The sequence below is a fragment of the Zootoca vivipara genome, chromosome 15 (assembly GCF_963506605.1).
Source record: "Zootoca vivipara chromosome 15, rZooViv1.1, whole genome shotgun sequence".
In the NCBI taxonomy this organism is placed as follows: Eukaryota; Metazoa; Chordata; class Lepidosauria; order Squamata; family Lacertidae; genus Zootoca; species Zootoca vivipara.
The window spans coordinates 7,816,486-7,838,288 of record NC_083290.1 but is presented as its reverse complement, the minus strand read 5'-3'; the positions used below and the strand labels follow the sequence as shown (position 1 = coordinate 7,838,288).

Below are 21,803 nucleotides of genomic sequence, written 5' to 3'. Positions count from 1 at the left end.
ATCCACTGGGTGGGTGTTCCATCTAGTCAGGATTTGGTTAAAGAGTGCTTTACTTGTAGCAGTAGAGAAACTAATGAGTGATTTCAAATGAGATTTGTAGAACCCTGAGCAATTTTGAAAATCCTCCTCCTTATTGGTTCTGATTAGTTTTCTGTGCTGTTCTTCAACTACCCATGTAAGTGCTTGTTAAGTTTTCCCTAAATGCCCAGGATTGGTGGTAATAAGAGGTTTTACAAGCATTTTCTGCTTAAGCCTTTTATAGCTGCCTGGCAGCTTGATAGGAAACTTCCCGTAGCTGTAAATGCAACATCATTAAAAGCTCATAATATAAAGGGTTATCATGAAATAAAAGGTGGTAGTAAATCTCTGCACTAAATCAAACTGTTGTGTGGCAGGCTTTGGTCTTAGACGCCTGGCTGTTCTGGGCCCTAAATCAGCCTAGTTAGCATCAAGCATTTGTTGCTGGTTGTGTGTCATAGGCTGGCTCTTACAGTTCTGTAAAACTGTATGTTTTTCACCATAACATCTATGACCGCAAAATGTGAAACATGAATTCATTGTGGCCGCTTGCCCCACTTCTCCTCATTGACAGCCTCAGTGGCTGGGAAGAGAGTAGGGGAGACGTGGGGCTTCTCTCCTTTGCAGCAGCTGCACATCATCTCTCTATCCACTCAGGGTCTGGTCCTGAGGGTCTTCTAGTGATCTGCAGATCAAATCAGGAAATGTCCTACAAGCAACATCTAGAAATTTACACTATCACCAGATTTTGTATTACCTGGCTTGGAACTTCAGTATTAGGAGGCCAGCAATCTGAAATCCTGAAAGTTCATCTTCAGTTTGGTTAAACATCTGCGCCAGGGAAGAATTTCAGGTTCTTCTTTCCTAACCCATTCACCCACTTTTCTTCTTCGATGTTCCAGGTGTGATGGAATGAAGGGAGGAAGTTCCTTCTAGCAAGTGGGATGTTGCCAATGGCTGCATGCCAGGCACTGGGAAATCTTGCCTTTGCTCCATAAACCCTTGCTGCCTCCTTCAGACCCTTTCACAATGTTGCCCAGACAAGGAAGGGCTGCAGCTATCATCCCGAGTGTGTAGGCTATCAGCAGGTTGTGGCTCCTTTAAATCTGAAGCAGGCTCAGAATTTCAAAGGGATGCATGTATATACATTTTTGGAATTTTATTTCTAAATTTCTGTTTTTTTAATCTGGTCCATTCCAAATGGGGCCAGGAACAGTCCACCCCTCATTCCTTCTCACAGTTCATTTGGAGGGACCCACAGGTGCAGCTGCTGGGAGACTTTCCATTAACTATTATTCACAGAAGCCAAACAGCACAAATGGAAGCACAGGTGCATGGCGAGTAGAAAGAGGGTTGTCCCACTGGAGGACTGGGGTCAAGTGAATCACATGGCCAGCCTGTTTTGCTTCCAAGGCATCTCGGTGCCTCTGAGTGTTTGCTGTTGCCTGGTGCGTATGTATAGAGCAATTTCCAAGAGCATTGCAAGTTGGGCAAAATCTATCAGCAAAGTGCCAGTGACCCTTTGTTAAGTGGTAACCTGGTATAGGGAACCATAAAAGCTGATCAGGGAAATGGTCCAAAATGTGTGGTGGTGGTGTTTTTAGGCTGCAAATATCTGATACAGTGGTACCTCGGGTTACAGGCACTTAAGGTTACAGACGCTTCAAATTACAGACTCTGCTAACCCAGAAATAGTAACTCGGGTTAAGAGCTTTGCTTCAGGATGAGAACAGAAATTGTGCAGCAGCAGCACGAGGCCCCATTGGCTAAAGTGGTACCTCAGGTTAAGAACAGTTTCAGGTTAAGAACAAATTAAGTTCTTAACCCGAGGTACCACTGTATAGGCAACTGTGAGCCTGTGGCCTAGTAATATTAATGGCAGCAGCAGATAACTTTTCTATCCAGCTGTTCGCCGCAAAACAATGTTAAATAATATTCAGGCTACCTGCACTATTTATGCTCTGGCTGTTGTGCATTGATTTCCCCACCCCCCGTTAGGAATTTTCACGTTTTTGGCTACAGTTCTTCATAGTCTGAACCTCCACATGCTTCCCAACTGTTTTCTCCCTCAAACCTGGAAAACCTGGGCAACTGCTTTTCAGTCCCCATGGGCCATCTACCAGGGTGGGAGGGTAAGAGGAAAGGATGTGGAGGCTGGGGAGGAAAACCCCCAACCCAACCAGACCCTAGGGGATTCTTGCTTGCACACTCCCTTCTTTTGAGGCCTCTGTTCTTGTCAGCTCCTGTGCCTGGAATACCAGAGTAGGCTCTCTAATGATGACCTCATTATGCGTGCCACTACTGAGCCCAAAATGCACTAATTTCCTGACCCGGTGAAATATATTTTAATAAGCTTGATCTAGAGCAGCATTTAAAGACAAAGGGAAACACTTAACGTGGCTGTCAAAATAAAGCACTCTTGGGCAGATGTTAAAAATGTTAACAGGATTAATCCGTCTGAAGCACCCAGGAGAGCCTACTCTGTTTGTATACCTTCTATTTGGCATTTTAAAGCACAGGGTTAAACTATTTCTTTGGAGAGAGAAAGAGAGGGGGAAACGGATTAAATTTTGAGGTCGTGCAATTTTTCTCAAATTAGTTTACAGCTTGCTGTGCTGCCCAGTAATGCCTATATTTGATTCTATGGATTTTTAGTGCTTACCGTGGGATCTTCAATCAAACCCAGTTACCCAGGCAAGTTCATTACACTTAAAAGTTTTAAAACCACCTCTTCGTCCGTCCTCTTCCCCCCCCCCCCCCGGGAACTTTTTAGTAGAATTCTGTCTCTCTTGATGCAATGATGGACATCTCTGTTGTGCTTTTAATAATCTCTGCAAAACATTCCTGGCTTTGTGTACTTTGGTTTCAATGGGAGATGGAACAAATACTCACCAGGGCACTAGGAAGATTTGCACTGACAGCATCCTTTTTTGGGTTGTGACCAAAGTGAGACTTGCCTAGGGGTGCATCTGTAATATGCAGCTCAGAATGCAACAAGAGGTTCCATCATGTCACTCATGGTATTTAACATTTCATGAAATGACTGGATGAGATCATCCAGACGTGCAATGTCTGGAGTGCGGCGTCATAAGTAGATCAGTCATACCCAATTCTAACTCTCCCTTTCATCTGACCCTGGGAAGACAGTGTGAATTCTAAATAGGGGCCTTAAGTCAGCCGTGAATTAGATGAGTGTGAACAAAATTTGAAAAGACACATGTATTGTTGGCTGGGAATCTGGCCGATGCGGGAGATATATAGCCTATATTGGACAGGGTTGTACTTCCCCTAAAGCAGAGCTTCCAAACTTTTCATGTTGGTGACATGCTTTTTTAGATATGCATCATTTTGCAACACAGTAATTCAGTTTTACTAGCAAACTGGAGGTTAAACTAACCCCTTTCCAGCCCCGGGAGGAGCATGGGGAGTGTTTGCGCGATAGGCCTACTATACAAAGCAACCGGCACACTAATGTGTCGCGACACACAGTTTGGAAAGCTCTGCCCTAAAGACTGGTTTCCAGCTTATATGTGATTTGGGTTTGGCAATGCTCCTTGATGAAGGATCATAAGCTCACAGGTAGGAATATCTGCTTTGTGTGCAGAAGGTCCCAGGTTCAAACCCTGACATCTCCAGGAAGACTGGGAGAACCCCCCCCCCCACTCTAGTCCTGGAGAGCTGCTGCCAGTCAGTGTCAAAAATAGTGACTTGGATGGGCACAATGGTCTGACTCAGTGTCAGCCATGTTCTTATGCCAGATGCCCCAGTAGTGACTTTGGCCAATATTGAACTCTTTCGCGGAGAGGAACGACCTAGAGCCATGGTAATTCATGCTTTGGTGACATCCAGATTGGATTTGCAGCATGCTCAGTGTGGGGCTGCCCTTGAAGACTTATCAAATCTCCAAACTAGTTCAGTATTTAGCTCCCCATGTTAACTGGGGAAGCCCCCGGAGATTGCATGATCCCAGTTTTGAAACAAGTTCATTAACTTCTAGTTGGTTTCTTGGCTCAGTGGAAGGTGCTGGGTTTGAACTTTAAAACCCTAAACCAGGGGTGGGGAACCCCTTTTCAGCCCAGGGGCTGGATAAAGAACTGGCTCACCCTCCACAAGCTATTTTTCACTGGGTTCAGGCTTGAGTATTCATTGATTGCCAAAATGCAGACCTTGCAGGCATTCTCTAACTCTCTAGTTTAACTTTCCCCCTCCTGATGCCCATCAGCCCCACCAAGCACAGCCGTGTTGGCACAGGCTCATGGGATTTGTAGTCCAAAACATCTGGAGTACACCTAGTCCTGCTTTAGAGGCAGCATGATCCAATGAGGAGGATTTCATTTGTTTATTTGCATTTCTGTACCACTCCATAGTGAAGTTCTTCCAGCAGCATGTTTGTAGTCAAACCTGAGAAAATCAGATTTTGAACTGTAGCTCAACTATGAATTCTCTGGAGAGTTTTGATCAAATTCATGCCTTCCTGGCCTTTGTTTCCCTTCTGTACCATGTGAACAGCTACGTATCTCAGTAGATGATAGTTGGGATGGAAGAGGCAAGGGTTCTATGTGTTAAAGCATAGGCACAGTCCTTGTGTTACATGGGTAACTTCTGTGGGGAGTGCAGGCATCACATGCCATAGTTATTAGTTATAACTCTTGCAGTGGCAGTTTTAATATTACATCCGAAAAAAATTTACAGCTCTTCTGGAGCTGTGTGGATTACTGATCTGGGGGAGAAAGAAATCAGCAGTGGTATTTCATGTTCACCCCAGGATTGTAAATCAATACACAAGTTTTTAAAGTAAATTGCTCATAATAATATTACACCCCAGACATTTCCTGCTTTTGCCTTTTCCAAACGTAGCCTCAGCCTGGCCCAGTTAAAGGAACCATGAAAGAGAGTCTCTATTTGCAGGAGCAGCTGGGAGCCTCTTAACTCTTTTTCCAGGCTGATCAAAGGGATTGGAAACTATGTTTGGGGGGAAAAGGTTATCAAAATTTCCTTTTGCTTTATTTCTCTCTGTTCAACCTGAAGACAGTTGTTGAATTCTTGGCTTTACAATATTTTGACCTAGGACAGGTATTGTATGAACCTAACCACAGACTTGTATTTTGAAGACTACATATTCTGCAAAGGGAGGGGAATAAGTGCTTTTTAAAAGGATAAAATCAGTGATACTGTTGGTGCTTTCCTCATTCTTGTGCATCTTCCTTTATGTGAACTTTTAGACCATGGAAAAGAACACTTTCCTGAGCATCTTTTCATGTGGCACCTATGAAAGGCCTTAGGCTGTGGATTCAGTACGTCACATTCCACTTTGCTTAATTCCCTTCAGGCCTCTTGGTCACTAAAGGGCAATCCGAACTAAGCCACAGACTTGGCACTTAAATTGGGCACGCGTAAAAATGATTTGCTCTTTCCATTTTTCCTCCCGAAGCCCAAGCCTGTCTGAATGAAACCTTTGTCATCACATTTAATCCCTGTTTGAGAACATAATGGCAAGGTAAGTTTTAATGCCATACAGGTGTTTTGCCTTTTTAGAGCCAGCAATCTAGTGCTTTTGTTCAGTCCCTTGTTTGTTGGGCTTTTGAAATTATTAAATTACCACTCCCTCAAACAAGCTGATAAAAAAGTGACCTCATAACACACCTAAAGGGGCGATGGGCTTTCCTTCACTGGATGTTTCCTAGAGGAGAGCTGTAGTTCTTGATCACCTTCCTCCAGCAGCAGATCAGATCAGAAGGTCGGCGGTTCGAATCCCTGCGGCGGGGTGAGCTCCCGTTGCTCGGTCCCAGCTCCTGCCAACCTAGCAGTTCGAAAACACGTCAAAGTGCAAGTAGATAAATAGGGACCGCTACAGCGGGAAGGTAAACGGCATTTCTGTGCACTGCTCTGGTTCACCAGAAGCGGCTTTGTCATGCTGGCCACATGACCCGGAAGCTGTATGCCAGCTCCCTCGGCCAATAATGCGAGATGAGCGCGCAACCCCAGAGTCGGTCACGACTAGACCTAATGGTCAGGGGTCCCTTTACCTTTAAGAACCCCTTCAGCTCAAGAAACACCAGACACCACCCAACCAAAGTTCAGCACAGTCAGTCTCGGTGGTTTCAATGACATACTTGAGCATTTGTTTAAATCAGCGAGTCAATAACGTTTATTAAATAGTCCAAAAGAAGATATTTTTTACAGTTTTTCTTGAAAAGCAACAGCATACCACCAGGCAAGCATTGTGCTGTTCCAAGTTCTTTTAAACCTGTCAGATGAAATGTGAGGTCAGAAGTGAATTGATAATGTTAATAATAAGACTGCTTGCCTTCCCCTCATGATGTTGTTTCCGCTGTGGAGAAAACACTTGCTCGAACAGAGCCTCTCACCAAATTGGGGCCTAAGGGCTTCTACGTCAAACCCAGATGTGTCCTTCTCCCCAACATGGCTGTTAGGGAACCTATTGATGCAGGAAGCATGGGGGGGTAGAATATTATCTGTGAAAAATTGAACTCTAAATGCCAGCTTTAGGTCTCGCTGACAAATAAAGGCAGCATGAAATTGATCGGAATCCTGGGGGCTTTCTTGGGCAGCGCTGGAGCCCATTCAAAACATTAATTGTAAAATATCTGCTAATTGGAATGCCTAAATCCACTTTAGTGCTTTTGAATGGCTCTGGCGTCTTGTTTTTCTCCAGGCAATTAGAAGTGCAACACAGACAAAGGAGCTTGAGAGATCTGTTCAGCAGGGACAGTAGTGTTTGGGCCTTTGGATAACACACTAGGTTGCAATGGAGTCTCAGGTGTCCTCCTTCAAACTTTAATAAGCTGGCACAGCACAGGATCTGTAGGATGGAAGTTCTTGATCAGGACTGGCTCTGCTTCCCATCCTTTGAGGACCAGCCTTGAAGTGAAACAAGATGCTGTTTTTTGAGTGCTTGGAAATTGTGTCTCGCCCCCCCCCAAGGTATTTTGGATGGGAAACCCATAGCATACAGATGATGTTGTTGTTGTTGTTGATAGTGGCTTTCAAGTTTGTGGCAACTTTTTCACCCAGTTGTCCAAAAGACATATTGAAAAATAAAGTGGCATCTGAGTTTTTTAGTTCAGCATTTGAATTGATTTGAGAAGAACATCATAAAAGGGATGCGCGCAAGATGAGGCATGGCTGTATGGCATGGCATTTTGGAGGTAAAACTTATTTTTTTGCAAATTTCTTCAGAGGCATCTTTAAAATATGTTCTTGGGTGTGAGGAATTAAACCTGTTACTATATTTGTGATTGGATAACATTTAGCTTGGTAGGTCTACAATTGTCGAAGAAGCACATAAACTGCTTTCAATAATAATAATAATAATAATAATAATAATAATAATAATAATAATACCTAACTGCAAGTACTTTGCAATCATTTTTAATGATTTCTATGCAATTTTACACACATTTTACTTACCAAGTGGAATTTGAAAGTTTGAAAATTCAACACGCCCTAGTACGGCAGCCTGTTGTCCTGGATCCATTGGGTTAGGGAAGGGAATGTAGCTCACACTCAAAACAAAATGTGTCCTTTCTTGCTGTAGGCCCCAGCCTTTGCTGATGACTCCAGTCATAACATTCTTATTTTTATTGAAAGGAACACCTGAAATCACGCTGAGGGTGGCCTACAGGGATTCTTTCCTCCCCCAAGTAAAGGCAAGAAGCCAGACTTGGGAAAACATGTGACTACCACCCTCAAGCCTGATCTCTGAACTATATCTCTGATTTATATTCTTCCAGCCTGTGCCGCAAGGGAAGCAACATGGTGCTATTTAGATGTTGTGGGCTGGAACTCCCATCAACCCTACCCAGCATGGATTTATTTACGGTTTCAAATGTACAGCGTGCCCTTTCTTCCCAAGGTGAACCCAGGGCGGTTCACAATAATAACTTTTACAATTTGAAAGATGACTTTAATGTATTGCAAACTGTGGTATAAAAACTCCATAAAGCTACTAGCCAAAAACCTGGATTAACATTGACAATTATAATGAAAGTCTTTTTTTGTGTTTCTGAATGCAGAAAACTCCTTAGGGTGATCCACAGCTGGGGTGCCTCCACTAAGAGTGCCTTATCTTGTGTCCCTGTCCCTCATGCTATTCCTATTGATGTGACCACAAGCAGGACACCCCCACCCTGGCAAATTGAAAATTTGGAAATGGGTGGTACTTTGGTCCCAGGTCATTTAGAGCCTTGTACCCCAGTACATCTTGAACGGAGCTGGGCAGCTCACAGGATGAGAGGAGTTGCCATCCGAAACATCTGGAGGAACCTCCATATTACATATTATGTGCCATATTGTGCCTTGCCATTCTATTAAAAGCACGATGCTTTCCTGGTTCTTAAGCAGCATTTAATAACTCTGCTATCCAGCCAAGCACTCCATGATGTTGGAAGGCTAGCACCATATTTCATATTAAGCTTTGATGATGGTTTCAGAGTGCCACAAATACCAACAGCTACATTGCTTATTTGAAGAGCATCTAAAGCTTAATTATTTGGTGGGAGTGCAGATACAGCTGTTTTGGGCAGTACCCATTCACTGCACCTCAAGATCTGAACTCCTTGGAGTTGCGAGTTGCAGGTGATGGTATCACACTAGGAAATAACAATTGAAAGAAGCGTTCTGTAGTGAAGTGGGTGCTATCTACTTTCATAAAAACAGCTTGTCTCGTAGTAAGAACTGCACGAGGAAGTGTGCAACATGTTTGGAGCAGCTGTATTCTTACAAGTGTGTACAAAGCAGTGTGTAAAGGCAAGGATAGGCCAATAGATGCTGTAGACAAGTGAGGCCTGGGTTCAAATCACCATGAACTTTACTAAGTGACCTCAGGCAGAGTTTCTATATCTTAGACTAACCTACCTCGCAGGGTATGAGTGAAAGGTCTATTTGCAGCAAAGGAAGACCCATGTCTGCTGCCCTGAGATCCTCAGAGGAAAACATTCAAAAAAAAGTAAGAAGTCTATAAATGCAGCCTGAAAGGTGTACTCCAAGGCTGGTATCAGAGAGGAGTCTTGGGATGTGTTGTGCCTCCTCTTGGGTGATAAAATGTCTCAGGCAGAGGTCTATGAGGAGCAGAGAATCTGAGTCACTGTTAAAAGTAATCAAGGCTCCCCCCCAGCCCTCCCCCCCAATCTACCTTTGGCTACACTACATGACCCAAAAATGGCATCATGGCAACTAGGAAGCAAGAGCTATTGTATAGGCAAGCTGAGGGACTGGTGCTATGACTGAGCAAGGATTTTTGGGAAGGGACAAGGAAAAACTTCCTTTAGCTTCCAGTTGTTTGGTCCAGAAAGTAATCTGTTAAATTGTTACACATCTTTGCCTTTCAGTAGCAAACATCCAGACAAACTTCCTTCCTCTTCCATTCCTGCTGTTGTTGACACCCATCCTATCCCTCTATTGTTCACCCTGATGTTGTACACAAGTGTCATAAGAAAACATGATTGCTAGATCTGGGGTGTGGCAGCCTCTGGAAGCAGGTGTACAGTACTTGATAGGTGACCGGCATGCCCATCCCAGCTGATATGGCATCCAGGTGTGGACATACTGAAAATGATTAAGCTTTTGCACTTGCTTGGGTCTAGTCTCTGCAAGCAGTTTCTCTTTTCTTTCCTGCCCAGCCACTGCAACCTTGATAACCACTTCAGCACCACAATTGAAGAGCATGCCAATTAACCTCTACATTTAATGAGAATGGGACCTAGCTTTTCTTTGAGCAAATATTTTGTGTATGGGGGACGGGCTCCGAGGACAGCTGCATTTATTTACCTGGAATGTTTTTTTTCCTCCAACAGCCCTATTACCATATTTAAATGCAAGTATGTCTCTTAATTCATATTTTGCAGTAGTTTAGAGACACTTTAGCCTCTCACTTCTGTTCAGTTTTTCCCTGTTAGCAATACATGTAGCTACAGTGATAGAACTAGAGCTAGCAGGCTTGTAGTTGGCTGAGTTCTTTTTCTCTCTTTTTATCGTTTCCTCTGCTTTCCGAATCCTCTTTTATTTTCTTTGTCTCTGGCCTCCATATGGTTGTCTTCATAATGACGAACTATGAGCAGCGTAATCACTGGCTAAGTGTGCCTCCTGTCTTTTGTCATCACAACCAAAATTGGCAATACAAATTAGAGTTCTCCAAAGCTCACCTTAAATTAACTCTGAAATTACTTAAGTTCTTTGGGAAAAATGAGAGGAACTTGGGTGATTTTTCTGAGCCACTCCGAGGGCTCAGAGAAATTATCAGCCTTTCTGCCTTCTCCTTCCTTTAAAGGTCTCCCCACACGCTCCCAGTTTCATGATCTTAATTTTGAAGTAATGGTAGCAGCACTGAAAGCAGACCAACATGTTAGCTAACAAACTACTGGCCCATGGGGAACTGTGACAGATGTAGTTCTCTGAAGAGCCACTGCCCTCATTTAAGATCAAATTTGGGTGGGTATATGGATTCTGTAGGGGCAAGGCAACTACATCTCCTATGCTGTCTTCTTCCCCAGAAGGCTGCTCCGACTGCATGACGGAAGTAATGAGAGAGGGTGGAAACCCTCTCCTCTCTTCTCCCTATGTACTTGGAACTTTTGCTGCTGCTGCCACTGCTACAGCTTCAATGGCAGAAGTAGATTTAGGGCAGCAAGACTAGTTCCCCCACACAGGGCGCCAGGCTGAGGGGGTGCCTTCCTGCCTCCTTTCCAAAGCCTAGTAAGTGCTTGCCGAGCTTTGGGAAGGAGACAGGAGGACTCCAGGACCCTGCCAGAATACTCATGCCTCCGTCCCAAAGCCCGGCATCTCACCTACCAGATTTTGGGAATGCGGCACAAGGGCAGTGTCAAATTTTGGCCTCGCCCAAGGCATCATATTACCAAGATCCACCCCTGTCAGTGGAAGGTAAGGGAGGAGAGTGTGTTCTGGGATGGCTGGCAGGAATAGGCAGGGGAAAAGCAAGCTCACATTCTGATTAAAACCGGGGGGGGGGAATTGGGGGCTTTTAAAAGCTAACCCCTCATTTGAGGTGGAGTTTTAACAAGCCACTAAAGCTTGTTTCTGAACCCAAGCTCAGAGGACTGCACCAACATCCCTGGACAAAATTTGACAAAGGCCAGAAAACCCTCCCAGCATCTCCTTCTCCCCGTAGCCCAGGGCATCTTTGATTACCAGCTCCTTATTGCTTTTGAGAAGTTCCTCCTCCTCAATGGTGGCTGGTCCCTATTGTGCAGCCCCAACTGCTGTTCTACAGATCCTTGACTTGACTGTCAGCACTTGCAGACTCTTGGCCTGTAGAATTGCCTTCCGCATAACCTTCTGCCCTGCCCTGTCTCTGCAGACCGATCTCAGTGTAGCCATATCCAGGAGTCTTCCTCATTCGCATCTAGGCAGGGCACAGGGCCAGCTCTAGGTATGAGAGGAACCCTCAACAATGATGGGCCTTTTGGGCTCCCTCCCACATCAATGACCTCCCTGTAGCCTTACCTGGTGGCAGTGACACACAGCAGCAGCACTCGGATGAGCACCAGGCAGTTGTGTCTGGGGAAGCTTCCATTTTTGTTTCCCACAGTGCCCCTTCCATAACCTCCATTCAGAGCATTGTGGAGGATTAAAAGGGTGTCCCTCACTCAGCAGGATTCCAGAAATACTATTATATATATATATAGCTGCCAGAGTGTGCTGTGTATTGATGCTGGACCTGGTGGGGGCTTTGATGTTCATAGCAATAGAGTGCAGTGCTTGGCAGGAGTTGAAGCTTGCTTCTTCCCCCCACCACACTCATCCCTTCAAGCACTTTTCTCCCCCAGCCCAAATCACTGGATCTAAGGCTCACTGCCTGCCTTCTGCTTTGACCCGGGAGTTCCGTTTTGTGCTGCTTCAATGGAAGATCCACTCACATGTTGATTTTGAATTTTTGCACAAAATAAGAAGGAATATAGGCTCCCGTCTCCGCTCCCATTTACAACTGTGCTGAATTGCTCTGAATTTCCCCATTATTATGTCCCATGGGCAGCTGCCACTTTTACCTTGCAGGAAAAAGGGAATGGCATCAAAGCGCTTCCACTCTTAAGACCCACCCAGACTCCTCTGCAATCAATGCTTTCTCATCCACACACACAGTTGTTCCCCCTCATGCTCGCCCTTAACCTGCCTCTTTTGTTGTGGCCGTTGTTAACACTGGCTGTCCATCGCACCTTTCCTCTTACCCCTTCTTGTTTTTCCCCACGGCCAGGTTTTCCGGCAGCAGCCTATGGACCAGTAGCAGCAGCGGCAGTGGCAGCAGCAAGAGGATCAGGTAGGGGGGGCCGTGGAAGAGGCGGCTACATGGCATACCTTCAGAATGCAGGGCCAGGTAAAAGCTCTGTCGGTATTCTGTGTGGCTGCAGCTGTCCATCCCTTTCTCTGACTTTTCTCACAGTGATCTGGGGGTGCGGGGAGACCCACCAAACAAAACCAAATACTACAAGCAGAGCCCATAAAACTCAGAGCAGAGGATAGGCTGTAAGACCAGGTGGTCTTTGCGCTTCCACCCAATACAAAGACCACCCTTCTGGGAGCTGTCAACTGGACCTTTTATGAAAATGTCATGGACAACAAAAGTTTTCCTTTCTCCACAGTTTGCACTGGGCTAACAATGCAATCACACTCACAGCCACATATACATACCTGTTAATTCCTCAACTTGTTAGGACAGCAACCTGCATCTCCAACTTTAATGTTTGGGACGAATGCAGTGAGTACCGTTAAGTTACTCTCAGTGGTGGCCCAATCCAAAGCAAGAAACCACATATCCATTAATATCAGCAAGGATTCCAAATTATGGTGTTTAGGAATGTTTTGTCAAACTTTGTTCTATGGAGGGTACCATGATCAAACTCCTACAAATCAGCTTAGTGTCCAGCTATTTAATAAGTTCCATTTATTCATCTGTTTCGTGAGAAAAGGGAACTGGAGACTGTGTCCCTGCCCTTTGAAATGGGGACACTCCAGATCTGGCCAATGTGAACAGGTCTAGTATTATACAGAATAGGGTGAGCAGTGCAGCTTTGCCTTCTCTCTTGCCATTTTTAGGTGGCAAATCTGGTCAGCTGGACCTGGGTGCTAGAACAATAGTTCTCCCCAGTTACTTCGCAGTTCAGACATCTCACTAAAATATGGTTAGGGATACTTAAGCATGGTTCTGGTGTGATGTTTGAATTGACAAAACCATAGTTTGCAATTGGCCAACAAACCAGAATCCGATACAATGACGGAAGCTGATTTACAAACTGGATTTTGTGCTAACTCTGGTTTGGTGTGATATTGATAGCCATTGTTTGACCTCCAGAAGCTGTACCAAAAGGGAGAGGAGAGTGATTTGATGGACTTAGGAAGCTGTGTGGCAGAAAACAACAGCAGACAAGCTGTTCTAAACTATGGTCTGCTAGTATGTTTGGAAGCTCATACCAAGGTTTTGGTTCTAAACTAGGGTTAGCACAAATGGCGACATGGCATGATGTCTAAATTGCATCATAGTTTGGAGTCAGTTGCAGTTTTAGGAGTGCAACCTAAATCAGGGGTGTTCCACCTTGGCATAAATTGGAATGGCTCTCTGAAGACCATAACCTTTTGCAGACACCTTTAAAAATACTATTTGCTCTTTGAGCTTGAATATTGTTCCATCTTTTGTTACCTGCTGCAAACTCTGGCTCCAGTTTCATAAGAAATGTGTGCCCACCTATAAAAAGCTCCACTTCCTTCAACTCTGTTCTCCAGTGCCCCTCCTGCTAGGGGAAGTAGTTAAGCCGCTATTATATCCTAGCATTCCAATTTAGGGGAAAGTGAATTATCTCTTTGGCATAATTGAGTGAAATCATGAGTGGGCTGCTAAGACTTACCAGTGCCTCTCTTTTGCTGTATTTGCTTGTTGGCTGATACCTTGGTTGTGCCTGAAGCCATTCTGAACCCTAAATACAAAGCAAGGACAAAGGGTAGACTGCTGCTTTCAGTGGGTTTTATTGCTCCCCAATCTATCTTGCTTGCTCATCTCTGTGTACTGTCTTGTGCGTTTATCCGGCCGTTTGTTCTTGCTAATATTAACTGGGTTATTGCACTGGGGGTGGCGGTGGGGGCAATTGGAGACAACACAATTGGGCCCAAATTCCCCAGCCAGATTGTACACGTTGAGACATGTAGCAAACAACTTGGTGGTAACTGTTTTATTCAGCTCTCTCATGATGAAGCTTGTTCTTTGACATGAAAATTTCTACACTCATTAGCTATAGGCCTCTTCAAACCGACACAAAACAAAAGGTCCCAGAGGTGGGGGAAGTGCTGTCAAGCAGCAACACACACACCACAATAAACTTTGGCGGGTGTGGGTGTGGGGAGACTGAATTATTTAGGGTCCAAAGTGGGATGTTTGGAGAACTCCGTTCCATGCAAACTGGCACTGCTTGCGGGGCTACAAAGGATTCATCCGTAGCAGTTTATCGTTGTATGTAGGGAATGTCCAAAGGTTGGTTTGCTCAAAGATAGCAAAGGGATTTTTTTTTCCTTTCCTTTTAAAAATCCTTTTCCGAAAAGGATTCCATTTATTATTTGAGGAAGAATTGACCGATTCCCTCGTCCCTTACCTACGTTTTGGGCCCATTTGGTTCCAGTTTAATTTTAAATAGAGATGATCCGTTTTCCCACAGAAAGGACAAGGGTTCTGCCAGATTAAGTCTGATCTTCACTGTTGTCCTGTTTTAATCAGAGTGTCCCAACACAGCTGAACTGAGTGTCAGCCAATTTCTCTGCTTGATATCATTTGGTTGGTTTTTTGTTTTTGTTTTATATTTTTTTGGATTTTTTTTCTTTTTTAAAGAACAGATTAACTTTGTGATACCAAAAATAAAAGAAAGAAAATAAAATTCTAACCCTGAAATTAACACCGACATATATGGCAAGTTTAAAGAGCAGTATGGTGCCCTGCATATATTACTTGTGTGTTTTTGAAAAAAAATCTCTGCACTTGCAGATCTGCCCTAGTGCTCCCTCAAGGAAACTGTCTGTTGATGTGCAGAAGTGGTTCCATTGACAAAGAAGCCTCTTCAGCTCAGGGACAGCATTCCATTTGCAGCCATTTCCATCAAAGGGAATAGCATTGATAGTGAAGTGTATTTAAGAGCAATGGAGTCAGCTTCATGTTAATGGCACTCAGGCCTGATTCATTACAGAGGGGAAATGACAAATGGAAGTAATTGGCTTCAATATTTTGATGATTAGAGCAATATCACTCGGGGCACACTTGCAAGATCACTTAAGTGACTACTAAAGCGAAGACACACCTATGTCTTAAGATGTACGAATGTTAAATGTCTTAAGATGTAAGATGTATGAATGTTAAATGTCTAAACCACAAGACACCAGTTCAGTAGTTCAGTATATATTTATTGATCTCTCTCAATATTGGGGGGGGGGGGAGAAGGTGGTATTTGGGCCATGTGATTGCAGCACTGCCGTACCCACAATTATTATTATTTATTAAAATAGTATACCACCCTCTATTCTCGGATCTCAGGGTGGTTCATAACATAACAGTCTGTGTTCATGGATCTTTAAACCAGTGTTTCCCAACCTTGTGCCTCCAGATGTTTTGAGACTACAATTCCCATCATCCCTAGCTAGCAAGACCAGTGGTCAGGAATGATGGGAATTGTAGTCTGAAAACAGCTGGAGGCACAAGGTTGGGAAACACTGCTTTAAACCACACTTCATAAGGCTGTCTGTTGGATATAGAGAATTCTGTCCTCACATCCCACTGTGGCCTCTTGTGCATCCTGTCAGGGTACTCCACTAATTACAATCCACAGGCATATGGCCCCTCCCTGGAGCAAGGGCCTATGCTTTAATTTTGGTGGGGACACATTTATTTTATTTTTATTTTTTATTTACTAAATTGCTATACTACCTTTCATCCGAGGATCACAGGGTGATATTAGCCTGGGAGTTGGGGGCTGTATGTTTCTTCATTCATATTTATAGAAACATTTATATGCCTCCTTTCAGCCCTGAAATGTCCCCCAAGGCAGGTTACAACAATGAAAACACTTCTGTAATTACAACTGGAGAGCATTGAGAGAAGCCAAGATAAAGCAAATGAAACCAGCCTCCCAGCAGGCCACAACACGAACTAAAAGTTTGGCAGGAAAAAGAATGTTATTGACCTCCGCCTGCCTGAATGACATTGGTTCCAGCCTGCCTATCTTATCTCTTTCGGGAGGGAGTTCTGCAGCTGTGGGACTATCACCAAGGAGGCTCTGTCTGGTAACCTTCATGGGCAGTGCCCATGTGTCAAACCTTAGCCAGACTCTTATTAAAACCATGCAATTGTTGAGGACATTGCAACCCTCCATATAAGCCAAGCCTTTACACCCACCTTGACGACATTTCACTTTCCGCTTATTATGTTATTGATGAATCAGGACCTGGGTCACATTGGCATGACAGTCTGCATCTTGTAACAAACTCTTCCAATGCACAGGTTTCACTATCAATACCACATTTCTGTTACGATTCCGAGCATGTTTGGATTTCGTGGGCAGGCTTCCCCGTTCAGTTTGGTGGAGGTGGCAGCTTGACGCACATACCGGTACCTGTTGGCAAAATCCACTTGTAGGGAAGGGAGCCTTTAGGGCAGAGCTTGCTGGCAAGGTATTGATGGTTTGAAGTGATTTTTTTCCACTGGCATATTTAAAGCACCAGTGTTTAGTTCCCCCCTAGTTCAGACACTCAGCCAAGCATCGTCAGCAGTCCATGAAGTGGGTGGGTGCCCTTCTCCTCCCCCATGGGGGAGCTCTGTTTATCCAGTGCCCTGATTCATGTAATTCTTCCTGCATTGGGCCATCATGCATACAGGCCCCTCCATGGAGCACTCCTCACACGCTTTATTTGGATAGGTGGTGGAAGACCACCGTGTCCGTTCTTCTACCCAGTTAACAGTACACTGAGCTGATTTCACCCTTTCCTGAAAATGCTGTTTGCTTCTTCGTTTCACAAAGGTGAAGTTGGGGAGCGGGGTTAATTTGGGGTTTTGCTTTGTTTTTTAAAGGAATTTTTTTAAAAAAGGCAAGTAAAATGCATTACCCAGATAGTTCTGTGGCTTTAGTTTCTTCCCTCTTGGCTGGAAAATGAGATGGCCAGTGATTCTGTTGCCTGGCCGTGGGGAGGCACCAAAGTCTACTTGGTTGACCGCTTGTGAGTGACTGCACTAAGAAGATTCAGATATTTATTTACGGCCATAGGCCCATCTGCACTAAGAATGAAGTGGAAAGGTCCCCCAGAGTTCCTTCTTGCTCCCCTCCACCCTGGCCAGAGTCCTGCTCCTACTTCTGAAATCCTGAGCTCGCCAGTTCCTTACTGTCCTTTATACTTGCCAGCTATAACCAATCTCATAACATGAGCTACTGACCTTGATGGTGAGTGTGAGCAGTTATGTTCTTGTTGTTTTCTCTCTTGCTTGGTTGGGGCTGCTGTGAGAGAGGGTGTCTCTGAGGCATTCTTTCCGGCCTCTCTTACACTGGGACGTGCACTCCTCTCAAACACTCTTCCGAGCACGCTCAGCAGGAAGGTTTGTCCACACCTATTAATCCTCTCTCTGTGTCCAGCTTCTTGTTAGTAGCAGCTGGTTGCATGTTTTTTTTGCTTGTTCAGATGAAACGGTTTAAGAAACGACTCATATCCAACTCTTGAAAAATGTCTCTCTCTCTCTCTCTCTTTCTCTCTCTTTTTAAAATATATATATATTTATTTTTGTTTATTTTAGTACACTTTCTCTCTTTTGGTTTTTTAAAAAATTTCTTTCCCTTACTTAATAAAACAAAACACTTGTTGTTCGTGAAACATCTCACATCTCCCCTTGCCTGTTCTTAGAGTGTTATGTATCTGTGGGACTGAACTAAATGCATGCACTTGTCGTAGTTGTAACCGGTAGCAGTAGACGTAGTTGTAGAACATGCATTGTTGAGTTGATATTATAAGGTTCTTGTCGGCTCGAAAGAGCATGGCAGTTGCAGTGTAGCCGCGGTTTGATTGGAAGTGTAGGTCAACCTGTGTAGACCAATGCTGAACACCTGGATGCATAGTACACTGATCATTATCTCCCAAACTTGGGCCTACCAAATTCAATAAGGACATTATATTATTCTGCAAGGGCCCTCGGTGCCCTGGCGGGGGGCAGTCAATTGACCTTTGTAAAAGAAAAAAAGCGACCCTTCTTTTAATTCTAAATACACTTACTTGTGAGTAGTTCCCACTTAAGCCAATGGGAGTTACTCATATGTAAGTGCTTTATGATTTGAGGCCAAGTTTAATTTCAGCAAGCATTGTACACTAGAGGCTTCCTACAGAACATTAACCTTCTTAATATTCTGCATTAGCGCTCCGAATCCTTTTTGGAGGCCTTAAGCCAGGCCGGCAGAGCAGGAAAGCCGTCCATTGGAGACCTAAGTCATGGAGAGTATGTACCGTGTTTCTCATATTATAAGACACGTCTTATATTTATTTTTTCCTCAAAAAAACACACTATGGCTTATTTTCAAGGGATGTCTTATTTTTTTCCTCCTCCTCCTGCCGCGGCCGGCATTGCTGCTGCTCCTATCACTATGTCTTATTTTCGGGGTATGGCTTATATTCCTTGAATGCTTAAAAATCCTGCTATGGCTTATTTTATGGGGATGCCTTAAAATATGAGAAACAGGGTACAATGACTAACCCTCAGAGTATGCAGAGGCACAAGGGAATTGGTTTTAGAGCCTAAAGTGCAAATTTGGCTACGCCACGAACTTGCCACTGTTTGTATTCATTCCCACATTGCCAAGTTTTAGGATACTGTTTTGGTTTTTCCTCCCCTCGAGCACTACTGAACATTTCATGAACAGTCAATATTAGGTGTCCCAAGGCAAGTCTCATCATCTTCCTCATCAAACCAGCAAAATTGTCTTTTGCTTCTTCTCCCTCCCTGCATTTCTTTCTTTCTTTCTTTTTTGCACCTAGTTTTCTGTACTCAGCTTCTCAAAATTGTTTTCCAAATGAGCAGCAGTGGGTAGGGTTGGCAGCTGGTAATTCAAGTCCTGAATGCCACATTACATTTGGTTTGTGGCTGCTACTGTTTTGTCAGCACATACCCTGCTGAGAGTAGATTGGTACATCACCGTTCCCCTCCCACCCAGTTCGACATCTTGCCTGAAGATGCACTGCTGGTTTGGAGTGTGTTCAATTTTCCGAGCATGCTCAGTGTAGACGGTTAAATCCAAGCAGTTAACTCAGCATATGTCACTGGAAAAAATAAGGTACGCTAAATATTGTTTCATTGTGTGCAGTTAAGAATATTGTTCTAACAGATCGTAAAACACACAGACTGCCCCCCCCCTTCCAAATGTTGTTGACCCAGATGACAAGTACATACCCTTCATTGATTGAAGGTGTGCCACTTCCCTTATTGAGCCAGTATAGTTGTAAATCTTATGCACTTGAGCTATGATTATATAACTTGTCTCTTAAGCAGCAATCTACCACAAGGAATGGGGCCCACTGTTAAATGTGTGATGCAGGAAAATTAGATGGGTAACGTATCTAAAAGTTAGCAAAGCGGAAAATTGCCTGGGAAGTAGCAATCCACGTCGTACACTTAATTCCAGTACTTTCAAATATTTAGTCTTGTCATTAAGCACCTCTCTTGTTTGCAAATTGCAGTAATAAAAAAAGAAAAAAGATGGGAGCAACAGTTGGTTTGTGTACACAGAATGATGACGGGGGAAATTGTAGCAAGTTGTTGGAACAGTTTAAATAGCCACTTGTGTTTTCTTCACAGTCCAAGGGATAGACCTTGAGGCAAGCCCTAGATGCTTAAATGTACTGTATATATATATATATAACTGTCTAAAAAGTGTATAACATTTAATCCAAGTCATGTAGTCAGGATGTTAACAAGCACCACCTGGGGGATAGCAAGTGGTTTTTGAATGTCTTTCTCCTCTGAAAGACCCAATAATTACAACTGGAGCCCTAGACAGCTGATGCAATGGAAAGAGAAAATCTTAATGCATCTTAATGCACATACTAATTTTCACTCTATAGTGTGGTAAAAAGAAGATGCATCTATAAATGCTTCTATTTGCCTAGCCAGCAGAATGAGACTGGAATGATTTGTCCATAAGTTCAGAGCAGAAGGGTTATCCAGTAGACCAAATATTAAGCTAAGGCTTAGACAGTGAGTCAGGGTCTTTTAATGTAAAGAACGACACTACAACCTAGTATGCCCTTCCCTGCCTTGTGCTTCCCATAGTAGGTTGTATCCAGAGATAACTGTGACAATTAGTTTTCTTCATTCCACCACTGCATCTATGCTCTCCTTTAAAAGCAAGCACTTGAACTAGCATATATAACTCATAGCACTTGGACATATTTGAATGGCTTTTGCGTCTCCCTGCACTTCCATTGCCTAGTTCTACTTGTCCCCTTTTGGACCACCAGGAAAAAAAAGATTACCCTGGTTCCTTAGGCATGGTTCACCCCAGACTGGACGGTCCTCAGCTCCTGTCAATTTCCCCACATTTCAAAGCTGGTCTGCTAACTTTTAAGCGCCAGCCATCTGGTTCAAATGGAGACGATCCTTTTCATACTAGCCTGGCTTGTCCCTAAACAATCCCCTAGTGCCCAAGAAACCCAAAGCCCTCCCCTTGATGCCACTGTCTGATCCAAACATTTAGACTCCTCAGCTCAGCCTGCACACAGAACGGAAGGTACCTTGAAGGTCCTGGCTTTCAGCCTCTTCTTTACCTGTCCCGCAGAGAGTCATGCATGTGACTCAGGTGGCGCATCTCATTTGCCTGCTTGAGGCAAAATGGGAATGCGCTGCCCTGCAAGCCTTCCTTACTTGTGTGGCATGGTGGCAACCCGCAGAGCACCGGCTTCTGGCAAGGTCTCACCAAAATCTTAGGAGATCTCATGCTCTCCTAGAGCTATCTCCTGAGATCTTGCCAGCTGCTGGTGCTGCTTTTCTGCTGCATCGGGCCAGGTGGGGCAGCCATGGGGGTGCTACGTCTTAGGCAAAACTCCCTGACTCCATCTCATGGGCAGTCCGGCCCTGATGTGGCTCTTTATGTAGTACGCTGGAAAGCTCTCAAACCCCTGCTGGCTTTCTGCCTGCATGCCTGCTGTTGCTACATATTGAATTTGTTTACTTGAAAAATTGTGCTTTGATAGATAAAAAGGTGAGACAGTTTGCTGCCCTGGTGTTCTCGCCCTGCTGCCAAACTCACTTGTTACCTTGATGCTTTGTCACTGGGGCTCCTCTCTTGCTCAAAGTACAATGTGGCTCTTTAGTAGAACACATACTTTTGATGCAGAAGGTTAAATCCCAGGTAGGACTGGGAAAAGATGCTCCCCCTCAGTCTGAAACCATGGAGAACCCCTACCAATCAGCGTAAATAGTCCTGAACTAGATAGGCCAATGTGTTGGCATAAGGCAGCTTTTCTCTATTCCGTGCCTGAAAAAGTGTCATGGGGAGTTTGCTTTGGCTAACTTCATTGAGGATTGCTGCTTGTTTGAGCATTCTTTAAAAGCTGCAGGGAAACTGTCCGTGGATCCCATTCCTCTATCAGCCAATCAACCCTCTTTTTAAAACGGTTGCAGTAAGGCATTGTGAGCCTGGGTGACACGTCAGTAGAGAAAAATAAATTGCAACCCGTGCCATCACTAGGCCCCTGAAGGTTCCCTTAAGTAGGTAGAGTGAGAGAAAGAATTCTAGTGATGCTGGTTTGCC

At 44.2% G+C, this 21,803-nt stretch overlaps 1 protein-coding gene across 14 annotated transcripts in view; it reads left to right on the top strand.

Moving 5' to 3' along the window:
- Positions 1-21,803, top strand: part of MSI2 (musashi RNA binding protein 2) — a 410,355-nt gene that overhangs the window by 350,398 nt on the left and 38,154 nt on the right. For 4 of the 14 annotated variants that reach the window (XM_035139776.2, XM_060268509.1, XM_060268510.1 and 1 more), the window contains exons 10-11: positions 2,674-2,712; positions 12,248-12,310. The exons of 2 other annotated variants lie outside the window; for them this stretch is intronic. In XM_035139776.2, coding sequence (XP_034995667.2) covers positions 2,674-2,712; positions 12,248-12,310 — 102 coding nt within the window. Of the gene's footprint in view, positions 1-2,673; positions 2,713-12,247; positions 12,368-21,803 lie in introns of all 14 variants that reach the window. 8 more of the 14 variants (XM_035139782.2, XM_035139780.2, XM_035139777.2 and 5 more) reach the window with 3 other exon arrangements.